General features: G+C 42.9%; 1 protein-coding gene across 12 annotated transcripts in view; it reads right to left on the bottom strand.

Moving 5' to 3' along the window:
- Positions 1 to 27,475, bottom strand: part of LOC126918939 (cell adhesion molecule Dscam2-like) — a 173,332-nt gene that overhangs the window by 95,866 nt on the left and 49,991 nt on the right. For 10 of the 12 annotated variants that reach the window (XM_050727514.1, XM_050727515.1, XM_050727521.1 and 7 more), the window contains one exon: positions 3,769 to 3,861. In XM_050727514.1, the coding sequence (XP_050583471.1) occupies positions 3,769 to 3,826 (58 nt within the window). In that variant the 5' untranslated portion in view covers positions 3,827 to 3,861. Of the gene's footprint in view, positions 1 to 3,768; positions 3,862 to 26,773; positions 27,290 to 27,475 lie in introns of those variants that run through there. The other 2 variants (XM_050727518.1, XM_050727513.1) reach the window with 2 other exon arrangements.

The following is a 27,475-nucleotide window of genomic DNA, read 5'->3' as shown; positions in this document are numbered from 1 at the left end:
TCAAGTTTCCTGGAAAAAGTTGAATAAGTAAAGGCACGCGTAGCCTTTGGCGTTTAATCTTTTCGATTAAAGAACAAGTCACGGGGAAACGAGAGAAATTATACGCGTAATTTCGATTCCACGATCAATATGACCGAAGCAGTCGTCCCTACGATATCGATCAAGTGGCGTCCAAGTCCCGAGTAAAAGCAGCCCTGGGATCTTCTTATATCCGTGAGGAATCCAAATAAGTTTTTCCTTGAGGCTCCAATCCAATCCGGGCCGGTTGATTCTATCTGCTCACGCGGAAAGTGCCTTTTTCCCAGGAGGTGATAGTCGCGTGGTTCTTTGAACGGATTCGCTTGCTGCATCGTACCCACGTATGTGTAGATGCTGATAAATAAGTAACGTAGTGAATTCTCTCAAGCCCGAAGTTCAATGGGTCTACCGGACCTATCTCGAGTATAGCTGTTCGCGTTCTATCTTTTCTTCCATGGCTAATAAACTTAAAAGCACCATTCTTCTCTTTCAGCTTCTTCGGTAGGATCTAATCCGTCTTGAATTAATAATTTATTGCACGGCGTATACTTCTTTGCATAGTCCCATTCCACCGTTATTCGTGTCTTCTATATATTTCGAGTAAAGGAGGAAAGGCGATGGACCTGCTCAAGCTGTCCACTACTCGTTATCGATCATCTCCCGGGCCATTACTTTTCTTCGATATACGATATTCACCATAACCAATGGATCGTCTCGATTGGTCCCATGCTCGAGGATCGATCGCGAATGCCTTGGAGGACCGTTGTCCGTAAGGAATCCCAATAAGTCTTCTCATCCTCCAGACGCAATTGGCGAGTGCCGATTCTTCGCATCGATGTGAAAGAACTACCTTTCGCCGTCCAACGACGAGCGAACGAAATGAGAGAGGAAGCAGATACAACGGACCATAGGATTGCCGAGAGAAGAGAAAATAGCTAAGAGCGATCGGAAAGAGAGAAAAGAAATAGTCCGGGTAAAAGGTTCGAAGAAGAAGGTTCGGTCGAAGTGCAGGCTCGTCAGGTCCTTTACACGAGGTTGAGGAAAGCTACGTGCGAGAGCTGATAAATAAATAACACGAGCGAAAGGAACGGTTCCGAAGAAGCGAGCGAGCGAACGAGTGAGAGAGAAAGAGAGAGACTTAAAAGAGAGAGCACGGTCAAGAGGCAAGGATGGCAAGACGGTAAAGAAAAGTAACGCGAGCCCGTAAAGGAGAATCAATTCGATTCCCCAGCCGTATCTTCACCCCGCAACCCCTATCGTTTCCTCGCTTCCCTCCCTTGAAACTTTCACCGTCGCCGTCAAATCTCCTTCTCTGCTCGGCGTCGTTTTTCTTCAACCCCCGCCCCCATCCCAACCAACCCCTCACCCCCACTTTTTGCACGCTTCCGAGCCTGCACACGCCTGTTCCTTCCTTCCTTCCTTGGCATCGCCCATACTCCTTTTTCGTGCAACAAGTGCGCCCCGACTCACATCTTTAAGAAAGCACGCGCCCCTCCTTTCTCGTTTAAGCCACCATCGTCCGCTGCTAACACCACCGTCGTAGCCCGCCTCCTGCTCTCTTCTTCCTTTTGCTCCTTTTCCCTTTTTCCTCTCGCCCTCTTCTTCCCATCTCTTCTCCTATCTACCGTCTTCTTCTTTTCCCTACGATCGTTTCTCTCTCGGTCGGTCCTCCATACCCCGTCCTCTTTAGTCAAGCCGCAACTACCTTCCAAATCACTCCACGCTCTTTTCTCCGCTATTCCCCTTCGCGATAGCTTACGGTCGGAAACCTACTGGCAATCGTGCGCTGTTCGCTGCACGTACTCTACATTTTAAGCGAGTATTGGACAGCTTGCGCGCCTGTGTGCACGTGTCCCTTTCTCCTCTCGTTTTCTATCAACCCCTTCTCCCGCTATTCGAGGGTGAGAAAGTGGCGGAGAAAAGTTGGCGGAGACAGCCGCGTTGAAAGACGAACTTCGCGGCTGGGATAACACGAATTCGATGTTTTCTCCAACCGATTTCTCAAGGATCCGAGGGAAAAATTTCTCTGCAGGTTGTAAAGCATAGGTCCGTGCGAGTTTTCTGCCTCGACAGAGTACCGATAGAGAGGAATGGAAGAAGGCAACTCGTGTCTTTCACACGAGGCAACGGCGACCAACGAGGCAGAGGAAGACGAGAAAACACGGCAAAGGTAGATTCGCGAATAGTGGCGATTAAAAAGTTTTTACGAGCGTCGAGAGGAGAAAGGCAACGTTGAAACGCATTTGCAATGATATTCGATATCGGCTAACTTTTGCAACGCTCGTAATCTCGAGTCAAAATCTTATATCCTTCTAGTTCACTAAGTATGGTATTTTGATTATGCGAAGAACCGTGGCATTGCTTTAACGTCTCTTGAGAGAACTCGAAGATAATATACGCGGAGCGAAGGAAGAGGTGAGATTAAAATGAAAGGAGGAACAGAGGGGACGAGAGTCAAAAGCGAAGGCAACAAGTATCGTCTACAGAACGCAGATGTTTACGTGTTTTTTTCAGCGGGGTTTCGGATTGCCATCGAGCGAAGTACAGTGAATTTACCGACGATTTAATACCCTCAGGAACGTTTATAGGAGTGCAATAAATAAAAGTCGGTCACTTGCAGCGGATGGCAAAGACATCACCGACGGTTCGATCGCCTCGGAACGAAATTACTTTGGAGAATTCGAGCACAAAAGTTTCCACCTCGATCGCGAAACGACAGCATTTAAATAACGTAAAAGCCAACTTCCCGTAACGAACTTTTTATTTACGAGTATCGTTCGTTTAAACGCGATCATTGCTACTTTTGTGGAACGGTTTTCGCGAAGTTATTAATCGATGACAGTGGCTGCAACGATCAGCCCGACCTGCCCGGCCATGAGAAAGTTATTAATGACGTAAGTTCGAAGGAAAGCCGAGTACGAAGTTACTCTTCTTGGATTGGCTTACAAATTACGCGAGAAGTTGCCAAGATAATGGATTCTGAAATAAATGAAACTAGCGTCTATAATTTAAATGGACACCTGCGGTGCTACTTTCGTCGCGTGATTGAGCAACGGTGAACAACAGATCGTCTAGTGGCAGAATATCAATCACCGGACACTTCGGCTGAAAACAGATTCGAGGCTCGTCCTTGTCGAGAAAAGAGAGTTAGAAAACGGCCGGAGCAAATACGCGTTTTCTGCCGTTTCTGTAAACCGACGTGCTTCGACTCGATGCCACAGGTAACTCCGCGATATTAAAACTTTTCAATATCGTTCACTCATCTGTCGTTTTTATTATCTTTGACGAAGAAAATGAAAAAGAATAATAAAAGCGGCAGGAAAACATATTCTATTCGCTACGTTTCCATATATTTGTATCTCTAAAGAAAGAAGATACAACGAAACTTTATGGGGTTTATACGGAAGATGGAAATCAAATTCGTCGCTGAAAAAGAACAAACGGGCAAATTATTTCTCTCTGGAGGAAGTCAGTTTATTGGCCGAATACTTCTCGTTCCTGGAAAATCCGGTGACGTCTCTCATTTTCTCGCTTCGCGTTCAGCGACGCAAATATTTACCCGGCTAAACGCACTTCCCTCTCCCGCTTACGGTGAAACAGAGCATATCCCCCATGGTATTGCCTGTCTACGGACGGTGAAATGGCCGACGGCCGAAACACGACGGCCGAAACACGACGGAACGAAACGATCCAACGGCCATGATTTCCACCAGCAGAAGCACAAACCAGGAGATTTGTGTTCTTACTTACCGCGGACAAGGATGAGGGTGCTGGACAGAAGTACGATTCTCAACGGCCAACTGGCCATCCTGGCGTAGACCGTTACGTCGATTCAGCTTCCTCCTGAAACAATACAAGCGTGCCCAATCAATCAACCCATCCATCCCAATCCGCTATCCGCGTATCCCAGCCAACTCTAGCCCGTCCTTCTCTCTTCAACTCATCCACCCTCTTCTCTACTGCTTTGTCTCTCTTTTCATCCATCCCTTTCCTTCTCTCCCTCTCTGTTACATTGCATACTCACGATCAGACCTCATCCCACCTTTCGCTCCGTCCTTTCTGGCAGACTGCCCGTTCTACGCTCTCACCCCCAAGCCACCCTATTCCCCCTTCGCTTCGTGCCCAAACCCCTACTCCGTATCGACAATTTTTTTCCTCTCCAATCCGTGCCTAGGGGTTTGTCCGCTCAATGAAAGTCCTCCCAGACGTTGCGCGTCATACGACGTACATAATCATAAAACACGCGATGCGTACCTACCAAAGGATCGTTTTTGTATACATGTCAATATTCTTATTCTTTTCCCTTTTCTCTTCATCCTCTTTTCTTATTTTTTGTTTCCTATTCTTTTCCCATTGCTTTTTATATTTTCTACATGTACAAAGATAGATATCCGATAGGTTTCTTCTGTATCGGCATGGCGCGGCATGCCCGTTTAAAGGGAACAGAAGCTTCGGGAAGAAGCTACGTTAAAACTCGATGATGTATCGGTATCGTATCGCTATCGTATCGGTTCAAACGAAATATTATATTGTGACGGGATATGTGTTTTTTTCGCGAATGTTTCGCTCGCGAGCCGCGAACGCGAGCTCGGGATCACTTTGATCGTGCAGGCCTTTCAAAGCGGGAAAGGATAAATTTTGTTGGACAACACGCAAAGGAATCGTCGTCCTCGCAAAGAGAATATAAATACACAACACGGCTGTGTTGTATTCTATTTACGAGTTTAACTGTTCGTCGCACACTCCGACGCTTTCTTTCTCCATTGGTACTGCTTGAATATTGAACATTTTTTCTCGCCTCGATTTTTCACCGGGCTCGCGCCCACTGAATGGCCATGCGCATATACATATACGTGCCGCGAACTGTGACGATTCGTAAAACGCTGAATTCGTTCCAGCCCGGAGTCCAAGAAGAAAAAGACGCGGTTAACAACCTCATCCGTGTTGCGTCAAACTAAATGCCACGATACTTTCAAAATTGCTTCAATGAATTCGTTGTTGCACCCTAAAGCGAACTTTTTAACTCTATTGGATTACTTGGTACGTTGAAATATACGGAAAAATCTAAACGTACTATATTTTCATAGAATTAACACGCGTTTAAATGTTCCTGTAGACGATTTTCTACGATCCATCGTATTAAATTACAAGTCTTTTTGCCGTCTTTCCCAGGAATGAATTCCTCAAGTTTTTGCCAGACTGCGGAATATTTTTTGTCATTAAGGGAGTTTTATAAAAATCAGAGTGAGTGACAGTGAAATAGAACGGATAACATTGAACATGTCGGTTGAAATGTGATATATTTTACCTATTCTTTACCCATACACGATACCCAATATCGCTTTCAAAAACGAAACTTTTAATTAACCAATTCCGGATTTTTCTCTTTTCAAACAAGAGCAGTATTTGTTCGAGTCTAACATTTCAATATTTAACGAAAGTAAAATAAGTAATTCACATTTGATCCTATAAAATACAAGATAGAACTGTTACAGAATTTCCCAACCATCTATTAATGCTTAAATGACAATAGTGAAAAATAACAAAAAGGTACATTACATCTTTAAAACCGAAATATGATCATGGATTTTAGAAGCATCCCGAACAGTCTATTCGTGACGAATGGAAAGGCGACGTTGGGTCGTTTGCTCTCCAAATTATCGAGAACCCAGGGCGCACACGAATATTCAACACTTTATAAAGCTATAAATACGCAACATATTTACTAATTAGTGAGGTGTGGAGAGACCGAGAGCAAGCTGCCTCTAGCGTCATTAAACTACACTGAGAGAACGCAATGCGGCGCAGCTGTGTTTACTTAACTGTATTTTACTATTGCAAATACGATTTTGCGCATTAATGGGAGAACGGTCGCTCCCACCCCTTGCTCCGCCCCCATGACAAAATATACTCGGACCCCAACGTTAACTGACATTTCTGCGATAACCCTGTGTAGTGTTTAATATAACTCTTATCACGCATACGTTCAACATTTATGTGACAACGAAGAATACCGTTTGGTATTGAATTACAAGTTTAAAGTCAAATCCACATGCAAGATAGTTCGATGGATCAGCAATTTCGAAATCCTACTGAACAATTTTGAGAACGGAACAGCTTAAGTTATATTCTACGTTAAATCTCCGTTCGACAAATTTGCCAATATTCCCCCCTATAAGCGTTTTATTTACGATCAAATATCAGAATAAAAAAAGAGGTATATGTTCGTTTCGCGTCTCGTTGACTTGCCTTATAATCTTCAATCGCGACACCGGAAGGACGAGTGACTGGATACGGCGAAACGAATACAGGCACTTCAGTGGGAAACGAAATAACTGTACTTTTTGCCATTTCTTACTTCTTCTGCACGCTGACTGATTCAAAGACTTGAAATTTGGAGCGTAAAATCGTTTGATTCGCTTCACGGCCCCGTCGTCACGTTTGCCCCTCATTCTAGTCTTACACTCGCTCGTCTCGCCGTCAGAGAGACGACCTACACCCGCCGCCCTCGCTTGTACCCTTCGTTTCAGCCAACCATCTAGCCGGTTTCACCCGCATTCGAACGTCATATGCAACCTACCATCCTTTCGTCTCATCTAAATTCCTCTGTTTTTCTCCCTTTTCATCATTCTCGGCGAAAAAACGGAAGCGAAAAATACCTCTTAATTTTACTACCAAAATCAGGCTAATTTTGATAATGTATAAAATGTAGGACTTTTATTTGCCGTCGTGCAATTTATTCTTCATCTATGAATTTTCTTCTTCGATGCACCGAGAAAAATTTCAGTATAAAATTGAAATGGCAAGACATGCGTACTTAAAAGAATTTTTTCATAGTTTCCTGAAACTTTTTTTACGATAGAGAGGCACATGTGCGATGAAAATGACACGAATGCCATAGTGCTAGTATCAACGGAACATAAAACAAAGAGTTTTTATTTCCTGTATTTTCATAATTTCTAAGAGATTCGAATGTGATCTTTCGATTTCCGTTTCTTGCAAATCTTTGGCCTTCTACCTGTCCAAAGCAGCGACTGATATCGGGAAAGACGTTCGTTCTCGAATGTTCGGAAGATTAAAGAAGTTTTCGCGGAACGGGGCACAGAGCCCGGAGATGGAAGAGGACTTGGACTAGGTCCGAAGATTGGGTCATCCCGCGAATATATCCGTCGACCGGATCGAATCGGGTAACACATTGTTCTCGCGGCAAGGACAAAATTACCTTTATCCGACTGCCGATGAAACGGAACCGGGAAGCAATTCCCTCCGTTCACAATTAAGTTTACGAACGAGAATTGACGCGCCATTTTCCCGTCGCGAACGAATTACCGATTGCAAAACGTGAAACATATTGTAAAAGACAAAGACGCATTGCAGCAAAAAAGGAAGGAGAAGGAAAGAAAGTAAAAGAAGAAGTCAAAGCAAAAAGAAATATTCGGAAAGCAGTTACTTGACTAGCTTTAAGAAAATATTACAGACCTGGGCGTACTTCTATAAATTGAGCAAGAAAAAGTAACCGTAAAATGTTTTCAAACTCCAAACCTTTGACACACACTCTCTCTCTCTCTCTCTCTCTCTCTTTCTCTCTCTTCCTCTTTCTCTTTGCTCGTCGATGCAAGTTCCCGATGAAACCAGCAAAAATCGTTTCCCTCGCGAATGCAAAGCACGTATGTAGGGATAGGAAAATCAACGTAGCACGCGGAAGGTGTCGAGAGTAAAATGTGATCGACGTAAAAGGACGAGCGAAGCGGCATGAAGCGGAAAGAAGCCGTACAGGATCTTGCCACGGTCGCACCAGTGGTGGATCGTGGTACGCCGGGCAAGGCGACGTACGAACGTAATTGTGGCGCTAAAAGCAATTTCCCGACGCGTAATCGTTTTAGCAAAGTGCTTTGCAATTTAGCGAGTCTTTATTAAAATAAAGTCATTCCCAAGCCGGTACTTTATGACTGTCTACCTATCTCCTAATCGTTGGCCATCGACCAAGCGCTTTAACTACATCGATTTATCGACCGTTGAATATTACAGATCCATTAGTCCGACCAGCTATCGACTCGTAAACCCGTGCTTTCTCCCATTCGTCGATTTCATAATACGAATTAAACTGCATCCCGAAAGGTAAGAGGGGCAAAGGGTTGCGAGGGCGATGGAACTAGCGAACGAGCGTGTACGATTGAAACGTGCTCGTAATTAGAAAAGGTACAGCAGCGAATATCGCGCACGGCCGCGTTCGCATCAAGCGTGAGCTGTAATTTAATGTACTTGCACTATATTCAAAGATCAAGCGGCAACACACAAATGGACAACCTGTGTGGGCACGTACCGACATACGTATGTGGGAGTATTCGCATTTCTCTCTCTAACTAATCTCTGTTTATACAGAATTCATAACTCGGAGAGAACAAAAGGGACCCGTAACCGGGGTTAAGGTTAATATATCATTCCTTTAACCAGAGAATCTAAGTCCGTCTAATGGTGAGTTCGCACGTAATAAATGCGATAGTAACCGGTATTATTTACGTCAGCCTTTAGTTCAAAAAGTAACAACTGTCCGGTTCTGTGTATCCCCCTTTTGCTTCTCGTTTCCATGGGCAATAAACGGGTACAGGAGAAAAGTAAGAAGAAAATAAAAGGAAAATAAGAGAAAGAGGGGGGAAAAGTTATTTGAACGAAAACGCGTTATAAATGTTTATAAATGTCGCTGTGCATGGCGGGAGCCCATCTGAATATTTAAAATGTTTGCCCCAGCTACGTCCATTTGCCGCGCGCACAAAATTAATATACCTAACCTTGATAAAAAAAAAAAAAGAAGCAAACAACAAAGGTAACGACAAAAGGACGCAGAGACAGAGAGAAAGAGAGGGACATGGTGTTTTCCAACGTCAGTTTCATTCCACCGTTGTCAACGTCAAGAGTATTCTTCTGCTTCGCAACTCGCTACCCCATACTTCTTATTTGCGGAGCTCGTCCACGAAGCCTCCACCTCTCTTCTAACCTTCATTCATCCGTGTCTCGCTTTCACACCCGACACCTTTTTTCTACCAGCCATTCCATCACCTTAGGTCGTCGCCTACAACGGACCAACCATACTTTCCTGCTACGTTCTTGCTCCCATGCGAATTCGTTGGCATCTTATCCTCGACTCTCCTCTTATCTGTCCTGGCAATTTCATCCAGATGAATTAATCGCGCGAACTTAAAGACGAGAGGAAACGTTATTTGTTAAAATCAATTTGTCCCCGGAGATTGCACCAGTAAAGAGGATCTAAACCGGTGAAATTTATCGCGTCAATTTATAACTTCATAATTAATTACTTTCCACCAATGAATCTCTAAAAAATATTTCTCAACATTAAAGCAGAGAATCCAGTGATAAAATTTTACATTCGACTGTCCACGCATAATAAAGTCCAATTAAAAGTAATTGCACCGTTGTTAACTTGAAACATTTTGGACAGAACCCAAGAGTGGTACGTGTACGCGTTGAATAATGCACGCTCATAAGTTGTCCGCTTCTTTATTTGGAAAGAAGACGAGCGTGTAGAGAGTATAGTACCGCGTATCGAGTCAGTGGCGGGCGGAAAAGTGTGGGTTCGTGGGAACCGAGTGTCCTTGAAAATTACCACGCGTTTCGTCTTGGCGGTGAAAATTTCTGGAACGTTGTACCTCGGAATGTAATGCAAACTTCCGGGACCACCTGCTGAAACCACATTTCAGCGAGCGCATTCGCTGGGAATAACGCGTTGGTACCGATGCATTAAGGTCCTTGAACCCAACCGCGTTTCACGATGCGCGTCAGGCAAATTTCCGCAGCCACAGCTATAAATCTTGAAACGTTCCCGCGAACGAACTGATATTAATTAACGTGAAAGCTGCGGGAGAAAATGTCGCGCATCAAACATACACCGTTTGTAATTATGTTTTGCTAACGTTCGGTTCCGTTTTACTTTCCGCGAAATTTGGTCGCGAAATTCATCGCAAAATAAGTCGTGCGATTAGCCAATTACAAGTGAATTACATGGAGACACAGCTGCGAACCAGCACGAATGTCTCTGTTCTTGCGGGATAAAACCGATCTCGCGTCGAGTACATATAGTTTCCCGTATGGCTCCTCGAAGTTGAAATAGGACCATTGGAAACTTTAGTAAAATTTAATGAACGAACTTTATGATGACAAAGTTTATCAAGTGCTCAAGGTATTCTACACATGTAATTAATAATTTGTGTTTCTTCTTCTATTTGTACCTATCATTCATTACATCTCGTCTCTGATATTTTCTGCGCGGATTTCTGTAGCAGTAACTTATGTTCTCATTACATATACATGAACTACGTTAGAGAGATTTTCTCTGATTTCAAATCAAATGAATTACGTGACCATGTATATGTTTCGATGAATAAAATTCTACAATTTATCTCTGTGATATAATATAACGATATATAACGTATTAAATAAATTAAATAACTTTAATATACCTGACCATCTATGTATTTAGCGATAACTTGAATAGCAACAAAATAACTTTATGTCATAGCGTTATAATCTTTGCACGTGTTTCTAATTCGATAGTTGAGTCAAATACTACCATTCCCCTTGTAAAAAGATAATTCATCATCCGGAGCATTTACGCGAGACAATTCCATTCATTTCATCGGAATACCAAACCGCGAGTCGTCGTGTGAGAAAATCGATCCACCCCTTCGATGCACGCGATGCGATTCGCAGTAGGAAGATGCAGCATTCTCCGTCGCGAAAAATTCCTATTACCCGCCGGGGAATTTTCATTTTCTCGAATACTTTCGCGTTATTTCTATTTCCGCAAAGTCCTCATCTTTCACTATTTTTTTCCTTTTCTTACATCTATCTGTAGTGGCCTCATCGTTCGATTTGACCGCGTTTTCTAACAGAGCGAAATAATATATCACCAGCCAAGCGATCGTGTACTCGGAGATCCTGGTATTCTCCACGAGGTCTTGGGTGACCCGTTATTTATAGTGGATTGAAATTCGAAGACTGCGACGCGCCGTGGAATTTCATTAAAATTATGACTTAGATATTGGAACGCGACGAAAGCGCGCGCGTGAAGGCTCGTTTACGGAACGTGAATTGACTCGGCAAGTCTATGCCGTGGCATCTCTCCCTCTATCCCTCTCTCTCTCTCTCATTTTTTCTCTCTCTCATTCTCTCTATCTACCTATCTATCTATCTATCTATCTATCTGTCTGTCTATCTATGTCTCTCTGCCTCTATATATATATATATACATGGTGGAATGTATACTTGCATGTATGTACAGAATGCATGCTTTTGTGACAACGTCGCTGTATAGTGTGCGCGGACTTGTACAAAGTTTCCTAGCCTGTTTTTGAAATCGTTGAGTCTATACGCAGCCTCTTTGTGGGCGCAACGATATGATCACGTTTAGAAATCTCCTTTACCGCTGATACATAGAAACCCTATTTTATTTATATTTATAATCCGACAGTTTAATATTGTATAACTCGACGTAAAGAGCATTACCTTTGCGAAAGAGGATAGTTACGTAGCTGGCTTTGTTGGACTTGATACTAATCCTCCGCGTTTCAAGATCTTGACAGAGAGCATTTTACTTTAAAGAAGTTTCATAGAGACAATTTACGATTTATCGAAATTGTTAGAAACATCTACGAACTGGTAGGGTTTGCTAGAAGTACCTCTGTTCTGATTGGGTTTAATACGGATGACTTCGAACCCGTAGAATTCGCTCGAGTTACTTCTGAAGTTCGTAAGTTTCCGATTCGGAGGTTTTGGCGATTTTACGGTTGTTAGAGTTCTTTGCCAGACCGTAGCATTATCAAAACCTACAGATCATCGAAACCTAAAGAAGATCATCGAAAACATAAGATTATTATGTTTCCAAAACTATCCAGATGCTTGAATTACTGCGGTACTTAGGATCGCAGAGGTTGTCGAAATGTGAGAACATTCAGAGTCCCTGGGATTTTGGAATTCTTCCATAACTTTGAGTTCTACACCGAGTTCCATGAATCTACTGTAGTCTACGGATCTAACGCGTTACCAACAACGTTTCAGGATGCTCGCTCTAATTTTCTAAATCCACCTGATATAATACTAATTAAATGCTTTATGCTCTAATTTGTCCTGTACTCCAATTTTCTGAATCCAAGGTATTCTTAAATACTCGCTATATAGATCCAATAAACTTCCGCAAGGTTAAAATTATTCTAATTAATCGAATGTTGCGTATTTTAATTTTCCGAATGCAAGTTAGCTCTAGCCAAGACTCTATAAACTCGATACGTGGATTCGATCAACTTCTTCGATGTTAAAACAATCGCTGCAAACCTCGGATGATGCCAATTGAATTTTACAAATTAGAAAATGCTGTGATCGACTTTTAGAAACTCGAGATGAGCAAACGCTTATTGATACGAGTTTGAAGTGTTCTATTTCGAGGCATGCGAGTTCGATACGATTTATATTCCGTCCCACGAGTCCGACGTTGCGTATAACGAATCCCACGAGTCCGATGTTGTTTGTATTAGATTATAGAGATTCGCGGATAGCTGTATCAGGTTCAATTAATCTGAGAGTGTCTATAACTAGTTTCACGAGTCTGAAGCCATCCATATCGACTCCCATGTGTCCCGGTAGATCTATAAAAGATCCTATAAATTCCTACTTGTTAAATTCTATCAAATTTCATTAGAAATGTAATATCTTACTTCAAAGATAAAACACATCAACCTATTGCCTATCGTTACGAATTAATAAAATAAATAAAAAAAGAGAAGATTCCTGTAGAAAGTTCGATCGTATTCAACGTTATTTATATTAAAGCTGTTCCGTTCGACGCGCCGTCGTCTATGACGCTTACATGGCATTGAAGATACGCAAAAGATAATACACACAAGCGAATTTAAGCGCTATCCAATCTAGGTGAATCGTAAGCGTATACATCCCGTATATCTTGCGAGAAAAAGAGAGAGGAATTTCTAGTTTACGAGGCTGGATAAATATATTTTTACACCGGGCAAGATCACTGACCGAATAGAGGCAGCAGTAACCCGGCCCTCGGGCTATTCGCGGGGAATCCGCACCGTTTCACTTTATCGCCCCGTTGTCAGGCTATCCTGAAAATACGGAAACGTCACTGTACCCTTGGGGGTTTCTTCGTGGCAGTCAAGCCCGCAGCGGTGGAACGAAAATATAAACTCTAAGCTAGTAGAGAAAAAGCTGGCTTTGGGACGAAATTCGTGGGGAAATTTTCGTGAAAATCGTACATAAGCCATCCTATTAAAGGTATCGCACAGCCTTTATCAAACCGTTTAGAAAACCACAAATCCCATCTTCTCTGTATGCCAAATATACTATTAGAATTTGTTGATATCTGCCAATATTTTATATCAGTCGTTGCGTTGGCTCGAAATTTCTGTTTCTTTTTTTTTCCTCTCTCTCTCTCTCTCTTCCTCTCCCGTTTTCCTCCATTTTGTGCTCCTATTACTAAATGCGCCTAAGAGAATATGAAATTTCGTTTCGAGAGTTTCGACACGCCTTTGTACGAACGTGTATACACGCACTGGTCGTCAATGCGCAGCTAACTTTCGCAGAGTGTACACTACTTCAAACTCGTTATCGGACAACGAGTTTTTCTAATCTACCAACTGAACGTTTTGCATTTTAACGACATACATGGGAAAAGAGAGAAAAAAACAGGCAGTTAATATATCAAAGCGTGCATTATTAAACGAACAAGGGGATCTTCTCCGTTATAATCCCTGTAGAAAGGTTCTCGTTCTCGTTGAATTTTATAGTAAGGCGGAAAAGGGAAATAAAATTATCCGTCTAACTTTCCGTAAGCGATGTTCCCTGTTTAATGTTCATAAACAATTGCCAGACACGAATGCTCACTGTGATCCTCTAGCTTTCTACTTGGTACAGTACATTTGTTTTTCAACTGGCGAATCGTCTAAATAATGAAGTTTATGCAGCTGCAATACTTCTTATGAAACACATTGATGAACGGGGCTCGCGTGCTCCTTTTCATTTTTCTTTCGCCCCACCTGCTCACTCTCTGGAGTGGAGAAATAAAAACCAGAAGTTGACAAAGAAACGGAACCAAGAGGGACGCTGGCGAAATTTTCTCGCGTCGAACTCCGTCACGAGTGTTTTATCGAGAAGTTCGGGGGTAACCGAGTTTCAATTGTCGAAAAGAGAATACCATATTTCCAACGAGACTCGACTCAGCTAACGGTGGCCGTAACACGAGAGTAAGTATCCATCCGACTAATTCATTGCTTAACTTTCCGAAGTGGCTGCTAGTCGCTGTGTAACAATGTCTCGAGCGTAATAAGAGAGCCGGAGGAATATTAACCCGTCTGCCGTCCAGAGAAAATATTTATCACGAGCTACTCGTTTACTCGTGCCACCGGAGTTTTCAAGGAAAAGTTCAAATCCCTTCGCAAGTTGCGTGCGAGGATATAATCAAACAAGGGACTGAATAGTTATGCGACGCGAGCTCGCTGATTTATAGCCTCGTAGCAGCAGAGGGAAAGAATATCAATGAAATTTGCGTTGAAATATCTTCTGTATCCTGAGTAAAACGGTGTATTTGCAAAAACGCTGGCATGTTATTGTAACAAAATTGTAGAAACGGTGGTACATGGTTAAATTGGGTTTGTTGAACATCGCGGTTGTCGGGTTGTGTCTTTTTCACGTACGTTGGAAAGAAAAGTTTAGGAAGCAAGCATCGGAAACTTGGGAAAGGAATTACAGGTCTTGAATCGCGAAATATAATTTTATAAGCTCAAAGAGAAGAATTTGATCCATGAACAAAATTGACGCTCCATATTGCCAAAGTCAGTGTGCTGAAGTTTGACGAAAGACGATAGAAAACAACGATGGAGGAAAATTTCAAGAACGTAGGTTATAGGGGGAACAAGTTGTTGCAGCGACGTGAAACTCGCAGTAAAATTTCACTAAGGCGGATCTTGTCAATGAAATAGAAGAGAGGCGGATAAAATCTTTGCTGTCCCTCGTGGATTCGAGTTAGTAACGCTCAAGGACTAAATTTTTCAAACTCGACTGGAATTATTCGATGGCTGTAAACGCTCTCATTGCAGACCATATGCATGTCGGCGAATATGCGCCTTGAGGATAGGGCACTCTCGTTGGTCGAAAAACACGACTACAACCAAGAGACACAAAATTTATAGGCAAAGTAGCCAGGCCAAGGAAAAAGAGCAATGATAGAAGAAAGCATATATAACCTGAGATGAAATCTATCGGGACGTAACCTTGTAAACGTGATGCTAATCAACATCGAGCAAACATCACGATAACCGAGTGGGCGGACTGTTTATGGACGATCTATCGTTATCGATGCTCGTCGGATTTTAAAACTGCCTTCCTGAAACGAATGAAAAACGCGGAAGATTCGATACGAAAAGGCAGTTTTTAAATAGCAGCACGCGTTTCTATTGCGAGCGTCCGACCGATTGTACGCAAGTCCTCTTGTAAAGTCTGATAAAAAAGAAAACATCAGTCCGAACGTTTTCAACGATTGGAACAATTTTTTCCTTTTTGCTTTTGTTGTTTTCTTTTTTATTTTTCTTTTTTTTTCGCAATGTTTCGTATGAGAACGCGAGGATCCATTGTCACGGAAGTCGTGTGCAATTCCCAGCGGACAGCGAGAATGCAATAACGTCAGTACGCTAATGTTCGCGGAAATAATGTATTGCTGCTGGTAGTGTAAATTTCGCCCACTAGCTGGTCGATACAACGTAAATATGCGTTAAGGGGAAAGCTGAATGGTGGTACAGAGGAGGCATGGTTCGCGTCCGTGTACGTTCGTCCGTATCAATGGCCACGGTTAATATGTGTGAACGCGACGCTGTAAATGTGTGAACGCGAAGCGCAAGTCAGCGGGAAGATGAGAGGATGTGTAGGGGTTGAGGGGGTGTGCGTGGTGTAATGGCCTGCTACCGAGGGTGCATTAAGGCGGTTTATGTACGCGAAGAGGTATGAGGTCTTTTAACCCAACTCAAATGCTGGTTTCATTGAAACCGTAGTGGTATATTTCAGGTGTAGCATTATGTCCAATAATCAATTTGGATGGTTCATTAAAATGACGTCAAAGTCGACCGAACGAATTGCGATTATAGATATCACGTCGTATTAATTCGGATAGGATACACCCTCTCGTTACCGTGGAAAATAACGAGATACTAAGGTCCAAATATTATAGGGGATAAAAATACATATAATGAAGAATACGACCATTTCATAATAATTCGATTGCGGTATCTCTATATTCACCTAGATCGATCCCGTTTCATTAACAGTGCAATTAGAGATACGCGAAATACTCAATTTCAAAGCGTGAAGCGACCTGCTATTTTCCATCTCTTTCGATCGTCACTAATGCTCGTACGGATTAATAACGGCAAATGGCGTTACACAAATCGGCTCTGTGGCAATGACGATTTTAACATCCTAAACATAAATCCTACGGACGCTAATTAAAAGTATCTGTTTCCATGTAACGGATTATTACATAGGATTCAAAAATGGAACGTAATTAGAGCCATCGAGAGCGATCGAACCCCGCTGAATTCAGCGTAGAACGAGTTCTGCTTACAATCTCGGATCCTGACAAAAGAAGAAAAGTTACAGCAAAAGACGTAGGGATCTTTTCTATTAAATCGTTACGAGGCTTTTGTTGCGCCGACACAATGGACAAAACAGAGATAAAAGAAAATGAATGGACGGCGTGTCATTTGCAGGGAATGATGATGCACTCTCACGGTAGGTGCATTAAGGTGGTTTATGCACGCGAAGAGGATCATCCACTTTCAAGGCTCGCGTCACTGTCTCTCTGAAACCGCGACGGATTATGAAGGTAGTAAAACGTTTAAATCGATAACCGGCTGAAGTCGTTCACCGCAGGGACCTCGTCTTAGGTTCGCGACAGAAAATTGTTTTCCATCGTTCGTCGCTAAAGATAAATCGATGTTTCTACGTCGCGTTTGAATATTGCATGAAAGGTCTACAAACGATCATCGATACATTTTCAGCGAATGCGAGTGCACCAACGATCCAAAGAATCAAACGTGACAAACCAAATGAGTTATTTACTGCCCTTTTTGTATGCCATCCACATACGCGATAAATCACATTTCGAAAATATTTTCGACAACGAAATTTTATGACGAGCAGATTTTATCATCTGCGATAAACGATTCCGTTCGACGTTCGTTGAGTATGAATATGACAAAATCAACAACATGACTGATAATCGATTCGTAATTTACAGTTATCGAAAAGTGCCAAACGGTGACTAACGAGCCCATGTTTCTTACGCGCAGGCTGTTTTGCTCAACGGTATCAGACATAATGTCAAACGAGTACAGCGGATGTCTACGAGAAAAGCGAAAATCCACTTAGAGAGCTGAAAAGTTATGAACGAGCGCGTGATTTATGCTTACAGAGAGCTTGATACCCTTTGAGATCTCGTAATCGCCTTGCGCGACGATGGCCGATGATAAATACGTAGCAAGGCGTTTAAATCAATAAACGCGTTACTCGTTCTCACGAATTAATCCTATGCGCACCATTTTTCTCCTCCGACACGGTTCGAATAGCGTGCTTCCTTTGTGTATTCGGTTGACGAGAACGATGAATTTATTAAACGTTACATCATACGGCAAAAGGTTTGCTGATTCATCTTCTCCCGATTCAATGCACTACACGCCTGCCCGCTTTTGCGAGGCTACCAATCATAATTCGAAGCTGCACCAGAGAATATCGAACGAACACGGTGTATAACTCAGTGGAGATACCCCCCTCCACCAAAAAAAGGGCGGTCTCGAGCCCGGACAGATCGGAGCTTATTCTAATTTATATTGGCACGAATTAAAGGATTACGTTATAACCGAGAGTGAATTATGGGCCACGTTATATCCGTTCCGATATATCGATCCGACGCCAACGGCCAAAACCGTGGCCGATACATTTCGTCGTGGAACACTTTTAACTCTGCGCGCTCCGCGGCCGCGCGCCACACGAACGATTACACACATAGACTAGCGCGTTATATTTTCCTGGAATTAAACACGAGACGAGCATGTGTTACCTTCCATCAGACCTTTATTTGCCGTGCGTTCGCCGGGTAAATTGAAAACAAATTAAATTCCTGAAACTGATTGTGCGCCGTGCCTCTATACAATTAATGTAAAACTGTCCTGTAATCCGGCCGGTTCGGGATGTAAATACGGAATATAACTACTTGGAAAAAAAAATTCCTGTCCATGCTGCTGTTTGGTTGTCCGCTATTCTGGAAAGGCGAACGAAATAAAGGTCGATCTATTTCCATTATCTCGTTCGTCCATCGAAAGAATATGCTGTAGGAATTGCAGATTCGTCCACGTTCATTTCAATTGCAAATGAACCATCCACGACGGTTACATCGTCGAAAAGCACGCCCGCCGTTGTCAACACTGTCTCTCTACTTTTTTTTAGAAACATGGAAATTTGAGCGACAACCGAAACGTTTTGTTCCAAGCAAAGGGTAAAATCGTCGACCGATAGATCTCTAAATACCTGTCGTATTCTTCTAATTCCTGTTCCGAAAGTTCGCAGTTTTCTCGCGGCTTATCATCTTCGATTATAGCGAAAAGCCTGTTGTCAGAACGAGTCGGCTTAAGAAGTTCGGCTAGAAGGTACAATCTCAAGTAATTTTCGATTCGAAGGTTAGTTAGGGTTGTTTTGCCACCGAATGCGTAAAATTTTCACTGCCTTCAAGACGCGCATTGAAAACCATACAGTGGAACAATAGCTACCTACCTTCCAACGAGAAAACCGGCATTGTCCCCGTAAACGTTGTATTCTCTGGAGGTGTGTGAAGAAAGGAACGAAGACAATATACACGATTCGACTTGCATTCTGCTTTTCACGAAACACGCTCTTGTATCTTGCTAAACCCAGATGGATCGAGCCGTTTTAGGAAGATAAAAATTTCTCTTTGAATCCTCATTAAACCCGTGTAAAACTAACTCCCTCGTATATAAACTTTTGCAATGAGTCTTATCGATAAATTTTAGAAGAGATAATGCAATTTGGCAGATGCAGTTCAGCTAGGCTTAGTTCAAATTCAGCTACAGACAGGGACACGACGGAGAAGATTCAAGACCAACAGAGAGAGAGAGAGAGAGAGAGAGAAAGCTGCAGCTCGCAGAACGCTGCAATTCCCAACTGATTAGCAAAGTTAAACTGTTTCAATGCTGGATAATACTTAGACCGGTGACTACTTCCAGAAACTTGACGTGTTGACACCGTTCGTTCAAACTCCGCCGAAAATATGGATGTCCTCGACCATAGCCGTCTTGCCTATTAAGCGTCCTCGTCCCTTCTCAAACAAAAAAAGAAAAAAAGGAAGAAGAGAGAAATAAAAGAGAGAAATAAATGATAGAAGGGGGTGGACGATGAGCGCGGCAAACAGCCAGATCGGCTACAACCAGCCGCTCGTTTTTCGCTCGAGAGCCGTCAATGTGTGCATATACGTGCGTATGTGTGCACACATACCCGCTCAATCTTCTCCAATTAAATTCTATTGGAATTGGTGCAAATGCCAATACCGGCCGGGCGGGAGCATTCATTGTGTTGAGATAATGAGGGGCTGCGCGCGAGGAAAGCGTACAGCTTAACGGATAGAATACGGTATACCGGAACTATGCTGTGCCATACCGGCTACGCTATAGCCAGGAAGCCGATAATGCTATATCGCGATGCGTACTCCAGGGGCCAGACCGTAGAACGTCGTCTACTCTGAGTTTATTATGCTGCATTATGCCGCGGTATGCTATATTACGGATACGGTATGTCGTTCTAAGGACACCCCGTGCTACGAGACATCGCCACGTTACGTTAACCCGGGGCACATCTCTTACGTTATAGCGGTTTAATTGCGAGCGTATCGCGTGCACGTGTTGTACTGCTTGATGATGGAAACTTCGTACGTTCTCATGGCTTTCCAATATTGTTTGCCCTGGCTATCGATTACACGACGCCGTAACATCACCGTTGACGCTAACATAATCCTGATACGAATTGATTCAAATTTCACAAACGTACGTTTCAACCGTAACTTCATAATTTTGTCGTGGAGTTATTAAAAGTATGATAATTAGAAAAATCCCAAGCGAAAACCTCCGCGTAAATCCTTTTGCACGATGTCCTATTTAGTTCGCCTCTAATACATTAATTCGCAGTTACTTTAACTCGCATCTCGTAGGATTCGTAAATGAGTTTACTCTCTTAATTATATGATTTGAAAGACCAGCGGCGCGGCATACGGAACCGCTTTCGTGGCATGCATTTCGAAGTATATCGTGCAAATATTATGTATGATTTTGAAAAAGTCGCGTCTTTTGTATGACTAAACGTCGAGAAACGCCACGGAAGAGACTCCTTCGCAGAGAGAGCTTTGACAAATTTTCAAGTGGGATCGACGCGCGAGAAGAGAACTAGAGGCGGTCTTTAGTCGAACAACTTTTTCCTCTCCAACTACCAACGAAGAATTTCTGACCGATCGATCCTTCGAATTAGTTCTGGATGCATTTAGCGGAGAGAACCAGGCAGATCTGTTCTTCCCGACCAATCTCCTCGAGTCGCAAAGTATGAAGCGCTATCTCCGTTTTTCGACTTTCCGACCGTTTCGACAATAACGCAAATTACAAAACTCCAGTCCCGAGCCGTTACCAACTTTTACCGTATCTCCGCGAATAACTTCGTTAATTTTGCGTGGAACGAAGGTTATATCCAGCGAATACCAAGGAATGCGGAATCATGTTTCACTGGCTCTCCTCCTCTGCTCCGCCTCCGCCTCCGCCTTGCTGACTCCTTCCATTCTCCAAAATCGTTTCTCAGATAAGGCAAAATTTCATTGCGATTTTCAAAAGTATTCCGCTCATTATCGTTGTTCCACCATCCTATCTATAAGGTTCGATCTTCGCAGACATCTTCTTTCGATCGATTTGCCAGCACGAAACCGAGTCCAACATCGAATAATCGGATTTCGCTTATCGTTATTGCGTAAAGGACTATCTTTGTCCAGTTTGCGGAATGAAAATATTTATTAATTCCCGCGATATACTATCTTTGAAATGCCCTATGTAATTCCCTGTTAAAATTAGCCACGTTGCTTACTCGAGTTCTACGAGACGTGCTTATTTTTGTTCCTTGCAGATGCAAATTACAGACGTGGTTAAACCCACAGCTTTGCGTCGCGTATAATCGAAGTACAGGACAATCTCAATTAAATACGCAACGCGATAACGACTACTGATTTTATCGGAGAGAAACAGAAAGAAGAAGCTACGATCGATGTTAATTCCGCGATAGTTTACTTCCTGTTTCCATTACGCTTGTAATAAAATTCATATCAATCGAAAGCTTAGTTAATACGGTATTCGTTCTCATTAAAAAGGATCTTGTTACGAGTATTTGGTAACAACCGTGTACAACGTTAAGGTCTATGTATGTCGCATTGAAATTGATTTATTATTGAAATCGATAGAAAGACCAGTCGTTTCCAGAATCTCCACTAATTTGACTATATACAAACGATGAACCAATTATTATTTAATTAATCTTTATCGTGTATATGATTCAAAGAGTATACATCATTAATATTAACATATTAATATTATTTACTTGTTATTATCAACGTGATAAACCCTTTGTTAGAGTACGTGTACAGTTACATATATATAACATGAAATAAAATTACACGTAGCAAAAGAAAAACAGAAAAGGTTAATTCACGCGAGATTATGCAAACGATTTTAACAGTTATATACGACGATGTGGGCAGAGTGGTTGAAGATGGTTAAAGAATCAAGAGGAAAGGTTAATCTTGTTGCAAAAATTGTTTGCATTTACAAATATACAATTAAGACAGTTATATTGGCCATAAAGCGTGCTATGTGTTCCAGGCGTAAAGAGAGCACGAATTCTTATACGACAGGTTGGAGTACTAAAACTAAATTTGTAAAATGAAGATTAATGGAAGATGCTCGAAACCGCAACTCGCTATTAAACGATATTAATCGTTTAAGTTGACAATTGCGAAGAATACGGATACAAAAAATACAAGAATTCGCTCTACCAAATCACTACAGGATTGTTTTCCAATCATAGTCGCAACTTTTCGACGTGCCTCAATGTATTTCCGAAACTGGCAAATAAATCGTGCTCCCGATTACACGCATGTGCGGCAGCCAGTGCCGCTTGTTTTGCAGGCTTACTTTCGAGATGGGCCAGCAACTTTCCAGACTAAAGAACGAGTGTACTCGGAACTGGCAGACAGAGCGGGGGTAGAGCAATGGCAAATGGCATAAGTTGGCCCGAGTAAACTCACCTGCTATTCTCCAAGGCTGGAAAATACGTGCACACCGGGGGAACTGGAAAAGGACTGCGGAGAGGAAGTACGTCGGTCGAAGAGGACCAAGAGAACAGAAAATAGCTGTGTACACTGCTATATACGTATATGTATGTACATACGTACACAAATACATGTATTCGTACGAGATGAATGTAAATTTCAAGAACCAGGCAGGAATTGAGCAGTGTCCACTCTGCATGCCGCATGGAAAACTTTTGTTGAGCGTACTATGTAATGTCCTTTAACTCTTCGAATCTCCACCACAGCCGCTATCATCCCTCTCACGGCTACGGGTACCACTACCCCCACGGATTCGTCAGTTTTCAAGCGTCCAGCATCCGTGCACGGGTAACGCGCACGTTGGTGAAAATAGTTTTGGACGAGTTAACAAAACGACGCCGAGAGTTTCGAGGCTAGCGCCGATTTACCGCCGGCCAGACGCTCACCCTTTCGCTTTGCATGCTTATTTCCACGGCTTTGCCCCGTTTCGTACGATTACTTGCTTGCGTTTAATCGCTAGAGATAAGAGTTCATGACGGAGATAGAAGGATTAGGCAGGCAGCTAACGAGATTAAATCAACAGACCACCACCGCTTTCGGAAGCTCGCTGATATCGGACAATGCTACTCGGAAGGACTTGTCGTAATCAACGGATATCGTTTTAATCACAGTCGCACGAATCAAGATGCTGCTATCGGGATATACTTGACCTTATATCATTCTATGTAGCTACGAATGGAATTTCCAGATTTGGTTCGAACAGTTGGTAAAGGGGAGGTTTTCGCAGAAAATACGAGAATACAGAAATATATACGTAGGTACATATATAGAATGTAATCGAACGTGTCACGAGCAAACAAGAATATTAATAGTTGTCTAATTTGTTTTACCATATTCAGAAATAAAACGATAACTCGAAAACCGTTTAAACTCTACTGGGAAAATATTGATCCACGATAAATGCTTCCATTAATGTGTATGAAATATTTGTAGCGTGAGAGCGGTGCAAATATTACACGAATCGTTCGACCGAATCGGGTCGTATAAATTCATGGCATAAAAATTTCTCATGGTAAATCGTTCCATAGGTATCGTGTATCATCGTCGCTTCAAGTATCGAAACGCGTGCTCATATATTTCGATTGTTCTTTTGAAAAAGAAAAAATAGTAAACAGAGACGGAGAACTAGACCAAATGACGCATTCTCGGATCAGAGTGTTGGTAATTTGAATTTGCATGTCCAACGTCGAAAAATGATTCGCGTGTCAGTCTCGTGATTGAAACGTTACGTTCGGAAACACAAACGTTCGACGGCCATTTATTTCGATCTTTGCCTCGGTATTGACGAGTTAGTTACCATCCGTGCATGTATAAACCTTCACGTACAGAGGGGTTCATTCGACGCGAGTAATAAGAAGTGACGTGTAATTTCGCTCGACCTACATTTTACTAGCGATTCACTAGACGCACGACGTTTTAAGAGTCTCGCCCCTCGAATGTAACATTGATCGTCCCTCCATCGAAACCTCTTATTCGCATCTGCCGCATCGCACTTTTTATTTTCTCCTTTCCTTCCTTTCTGCACTCTCTTCTTTCCCTTCTCTCTTCCTTTTTTCACAAGGCGATGCCCGTATCATCGAATCGCGCCACAAGGAACGAACGAAATTAATAATTCCATCGACTTCGAATCTCGTTGTTTGATGTCGCAATCAGAAGATTAATTAATCCGTCGTCCCCCGTAATTACGTTCCCACGATTGTCGGTCAACCACCACTGAGAGAGTTTTCGAACGACCACGGGCGACCGATAAAAGTTACAGAAATAATGGCTTCAACCCTGAAATGGTAGATCGATGAATATTTTACGGCCCAGGAATGGCACATAACGGACGCTTGCAACGCTTTCATCGTCCGCAAATATTACCCCGAATCTGGATGGTATGTCGGCCGTGTACACCGTTACGTTGGTCACTAGGTGTCGATGACAGCCGTCCGAATGATGGTGACGTTGTATTCGAGCGAATACCCGACGAATATCACGTTTTGACCGTAGCGAGAAGCATAGCGACCACCGACGAGACCGAGCGGAAAGAAATAGCAAGTCCCATAGAAAAGGGAGCGTAAATTTAAAATTAAAGGGAAAAACGGTGCTCGCGCTTCTTACAAGTCGACATCGGATAAGAGGGCCAGGTGGAAATTCTTTTTCTCGCGCGAATTACTTCGGCTCGTTTTCTCTCTCTTCTTCTTTCGTTTTACCTTTAACTACATTTAGCAATGGAGAGATCGCCGAGAGACGACGCGATTAAATGAAAATTGCCCACGCTTGTCTATGAAGGATCAGCCGGAATAGGATTAGGTGTCCTTTACAGCGTTTCAGGATTTACGCTTTTTCAATTAAGGACATTTAGTCGGACGACTGTCCGTGAAACACGATGCAAAATTATCTCGCAAGGAAAACGTTCGTCGAGGAGAAACTAATATAAGTAACTATGCCGGAAACCTCTTTAGACTATATTATACGTAAATTCGCTGTCCCAGACTGTACGGAACTTACACGTTCATTGTTTTAAAACCACTCCGCTACCGACACCCTGTTCCTCCGTAAAAGTTCGCTCGATTTTCCTATAAAAAACTCGCAACGAAGCTCCAACAACCAACCCACGGAACATGCGCGTTAATCTAATCGTGAATTTTACACGTGCAACAATTATCGTTCGCCTGTCTAATGCACTCGCTAACTTCTTGCGTTCGTTTGCATAATGCAACTGGTCCTTTGAACTCGAGGAAACAATCGGAATTAGCGATCGAGAACACATCGGATCGTATCGCATCGTCTAAAAAGCGTCGAAATTCGCGATTACTCTCGTGTATCATAAAACCCAACGCGATGGTCCCGCCGTTTTACAACTGTCGTTCTCGAGGTGCGGTACGACAAAGCGGTTACCAAAGTCACGATTTATCGGACAAAAGTTTGCTCCGTTAAAACGATTGAAACGAAAGACCGGGGGAATTCGATTTGCGAAACTCGCTTCAAACTCGCTACGGAACTACCAACTTCGCACGCTCTGGCCAAGAATTCGATTTTCTTTTTACAATCATACGCACCAACGATATTCTTTCGCGTTAACGTGTTTGCCATTTAACGCGCGTTAAATTAAAATCCTTGTTGTTGTTCGACCAGTCGTTAAAATGCCACGGTAGCCTGTAACGCGAGCGAACGACAATCACTCTTTTTTACACGGGATTAATTTGAAAAATGTAACGAGAAGAAAGAAACGCCGCGAGTTTAAAACGTGCGAAAGACACGAGCCAACAGCCACGAACAAAAACTTGACGCGATGAAAAAGAAACTCGCATGGACGATAAACATCGTCGAAAAAGATGTCTTGGCTGTTTGAGAAATAAACGAGACCGCCTTGACGCGTTAGACTACTGACTGTGACGTTAATTAATCATACGAGAGACGGCGAGTTACTTGACTCTGATAAATTATCGCTACCGGAGGAATTAGCTTTCACGACGGATAGTTTTCATATCTGCCTATCTATTCAGGATCGTTCGTTATTTTTCCATAATCTTGTCGTTCCGCCGAAAAAAAAAAAAAAACGGAATGCGGCAATGATGCATGCCCTAGCTAACGAGGGCCACGTAACACTTCATTCTCTAAAACTTCTAAGCGGTAAAATGAAACTATTAGACCACAAGTTAGAAAAAATGAAACGTTCGCAAAATTAATCGATTACCATTGTACTACGTTACGATCGAACGTCCAATTTCGCCTAAACGCATGAAACCGTGTGCATCATCAAGAAATCATGACGCAGCGATTTTGTATTGTCGAATGCACCTGAACCGTGGCCCATATACATGGGCCGCGAGTCGGTTATCACTAACGTTTACGTAGCGTTGATAACGCACGCTTCATGCACGAAACTCCACGAGGTGGAACCAAGATAAATGAGCGAAATTCCGATGGGTCCAATGCATTTTGTCTCGCGCGTCATTAGTCAACGCTTTATCGAAAGCGTACCACCGACTCGAAGAGGATCGATCCAACGTCCCCAAAAAAAGCTTTTCCATAATCCACTTGCTTGCATCTCGCGTTAACGAAAAAACGAAAGAACGGAAAAGGAGGAACGTAAAAAAGCAGAAACGAAGGAGACGAGAAATATACAGAGAGAGAGAGAGAGAGAGAAATATAAGAGAAAGAGAAGGAAAGAGAGAGAGAGGGAAGATAGAGGAAAAACATTGGAAAAAAAAGAGGGAAGAATAGTTAGATAATTCGGTTGATCACAATAAAAACGTGTTCACGTACATTGTTGCCTCTGGACATCTCGACGAACATGATAATGCTGGTGAAGCGTGTCACGTGCCAGATGGACAGCTGAACTTCCGATTCTTCTTTTCAAAAAGAAAAGTCCACTTGGATGCTCTTCTTTCTTTTGTTCGGTGAGAAACGACTGAGAAAAATAGAGAACGCGCGAACGTGAGAAAGAAAGAAAGTGCGAGAAAGTGAGCGAGTAAATAAAAGATAGAATGAAAGAGAGTGTGGGGGAGAGAAAGAAACGCGCGAGGACAGGCACGTCAGTTGCACGAGACTTTGGCAAACACCTTGGAGTAGGTCGCGAGTAGGTTGACACCTTCAGGGGAGAGGTCGCGCGCAGAACTGACACCTCACGCGCGCGGTCCAGCTACCCTCAGCATCCAGCAGCAGCAGCAGCAGCAGCAGCAGCGGCGGCAGCGGTGGCGGTAACCGAGGGGGATGAAGCGGAGCACGCGCGAAATTCCGCCCCTGTACTTCTCCTACCCCCTATTCCTCCCTCAACCTCCACCACCGATTTCTCTGCTCTATCTCTCTTTCTCTGAACCACGCGTTTCCCTCGTTCTACGTCGACTACGTACAGACCTGTTTTGTCCTGACTCTAGCCTCGCGCCATCGCTTCTCCCAGAAAAGGATGTCAAGAGGTGAAACGAAAGGCGAACTAGGCGATAATTATCGGCCAGATAGCCGGGATCA

The sequence above is a fragment of the Bombus affinis genome, chromosome 7 (genome assembly GCF_024516045.1).
Source record: "Bombus affinis isolate iyBomAffi1 chromosome 7, iyBomAffi1.2, whole genome shotgun sequence".
NCBI classification, from domain to species: domain Eukaryota; kingdom Metazoa; phylum Arthropoda; class Insecta; order Hymenoptera; family Apidae; genus Bombus; species Bombus affinis.
This window is presented reverse-complemented; position numbering and strand designations above follow the sequence as displayed.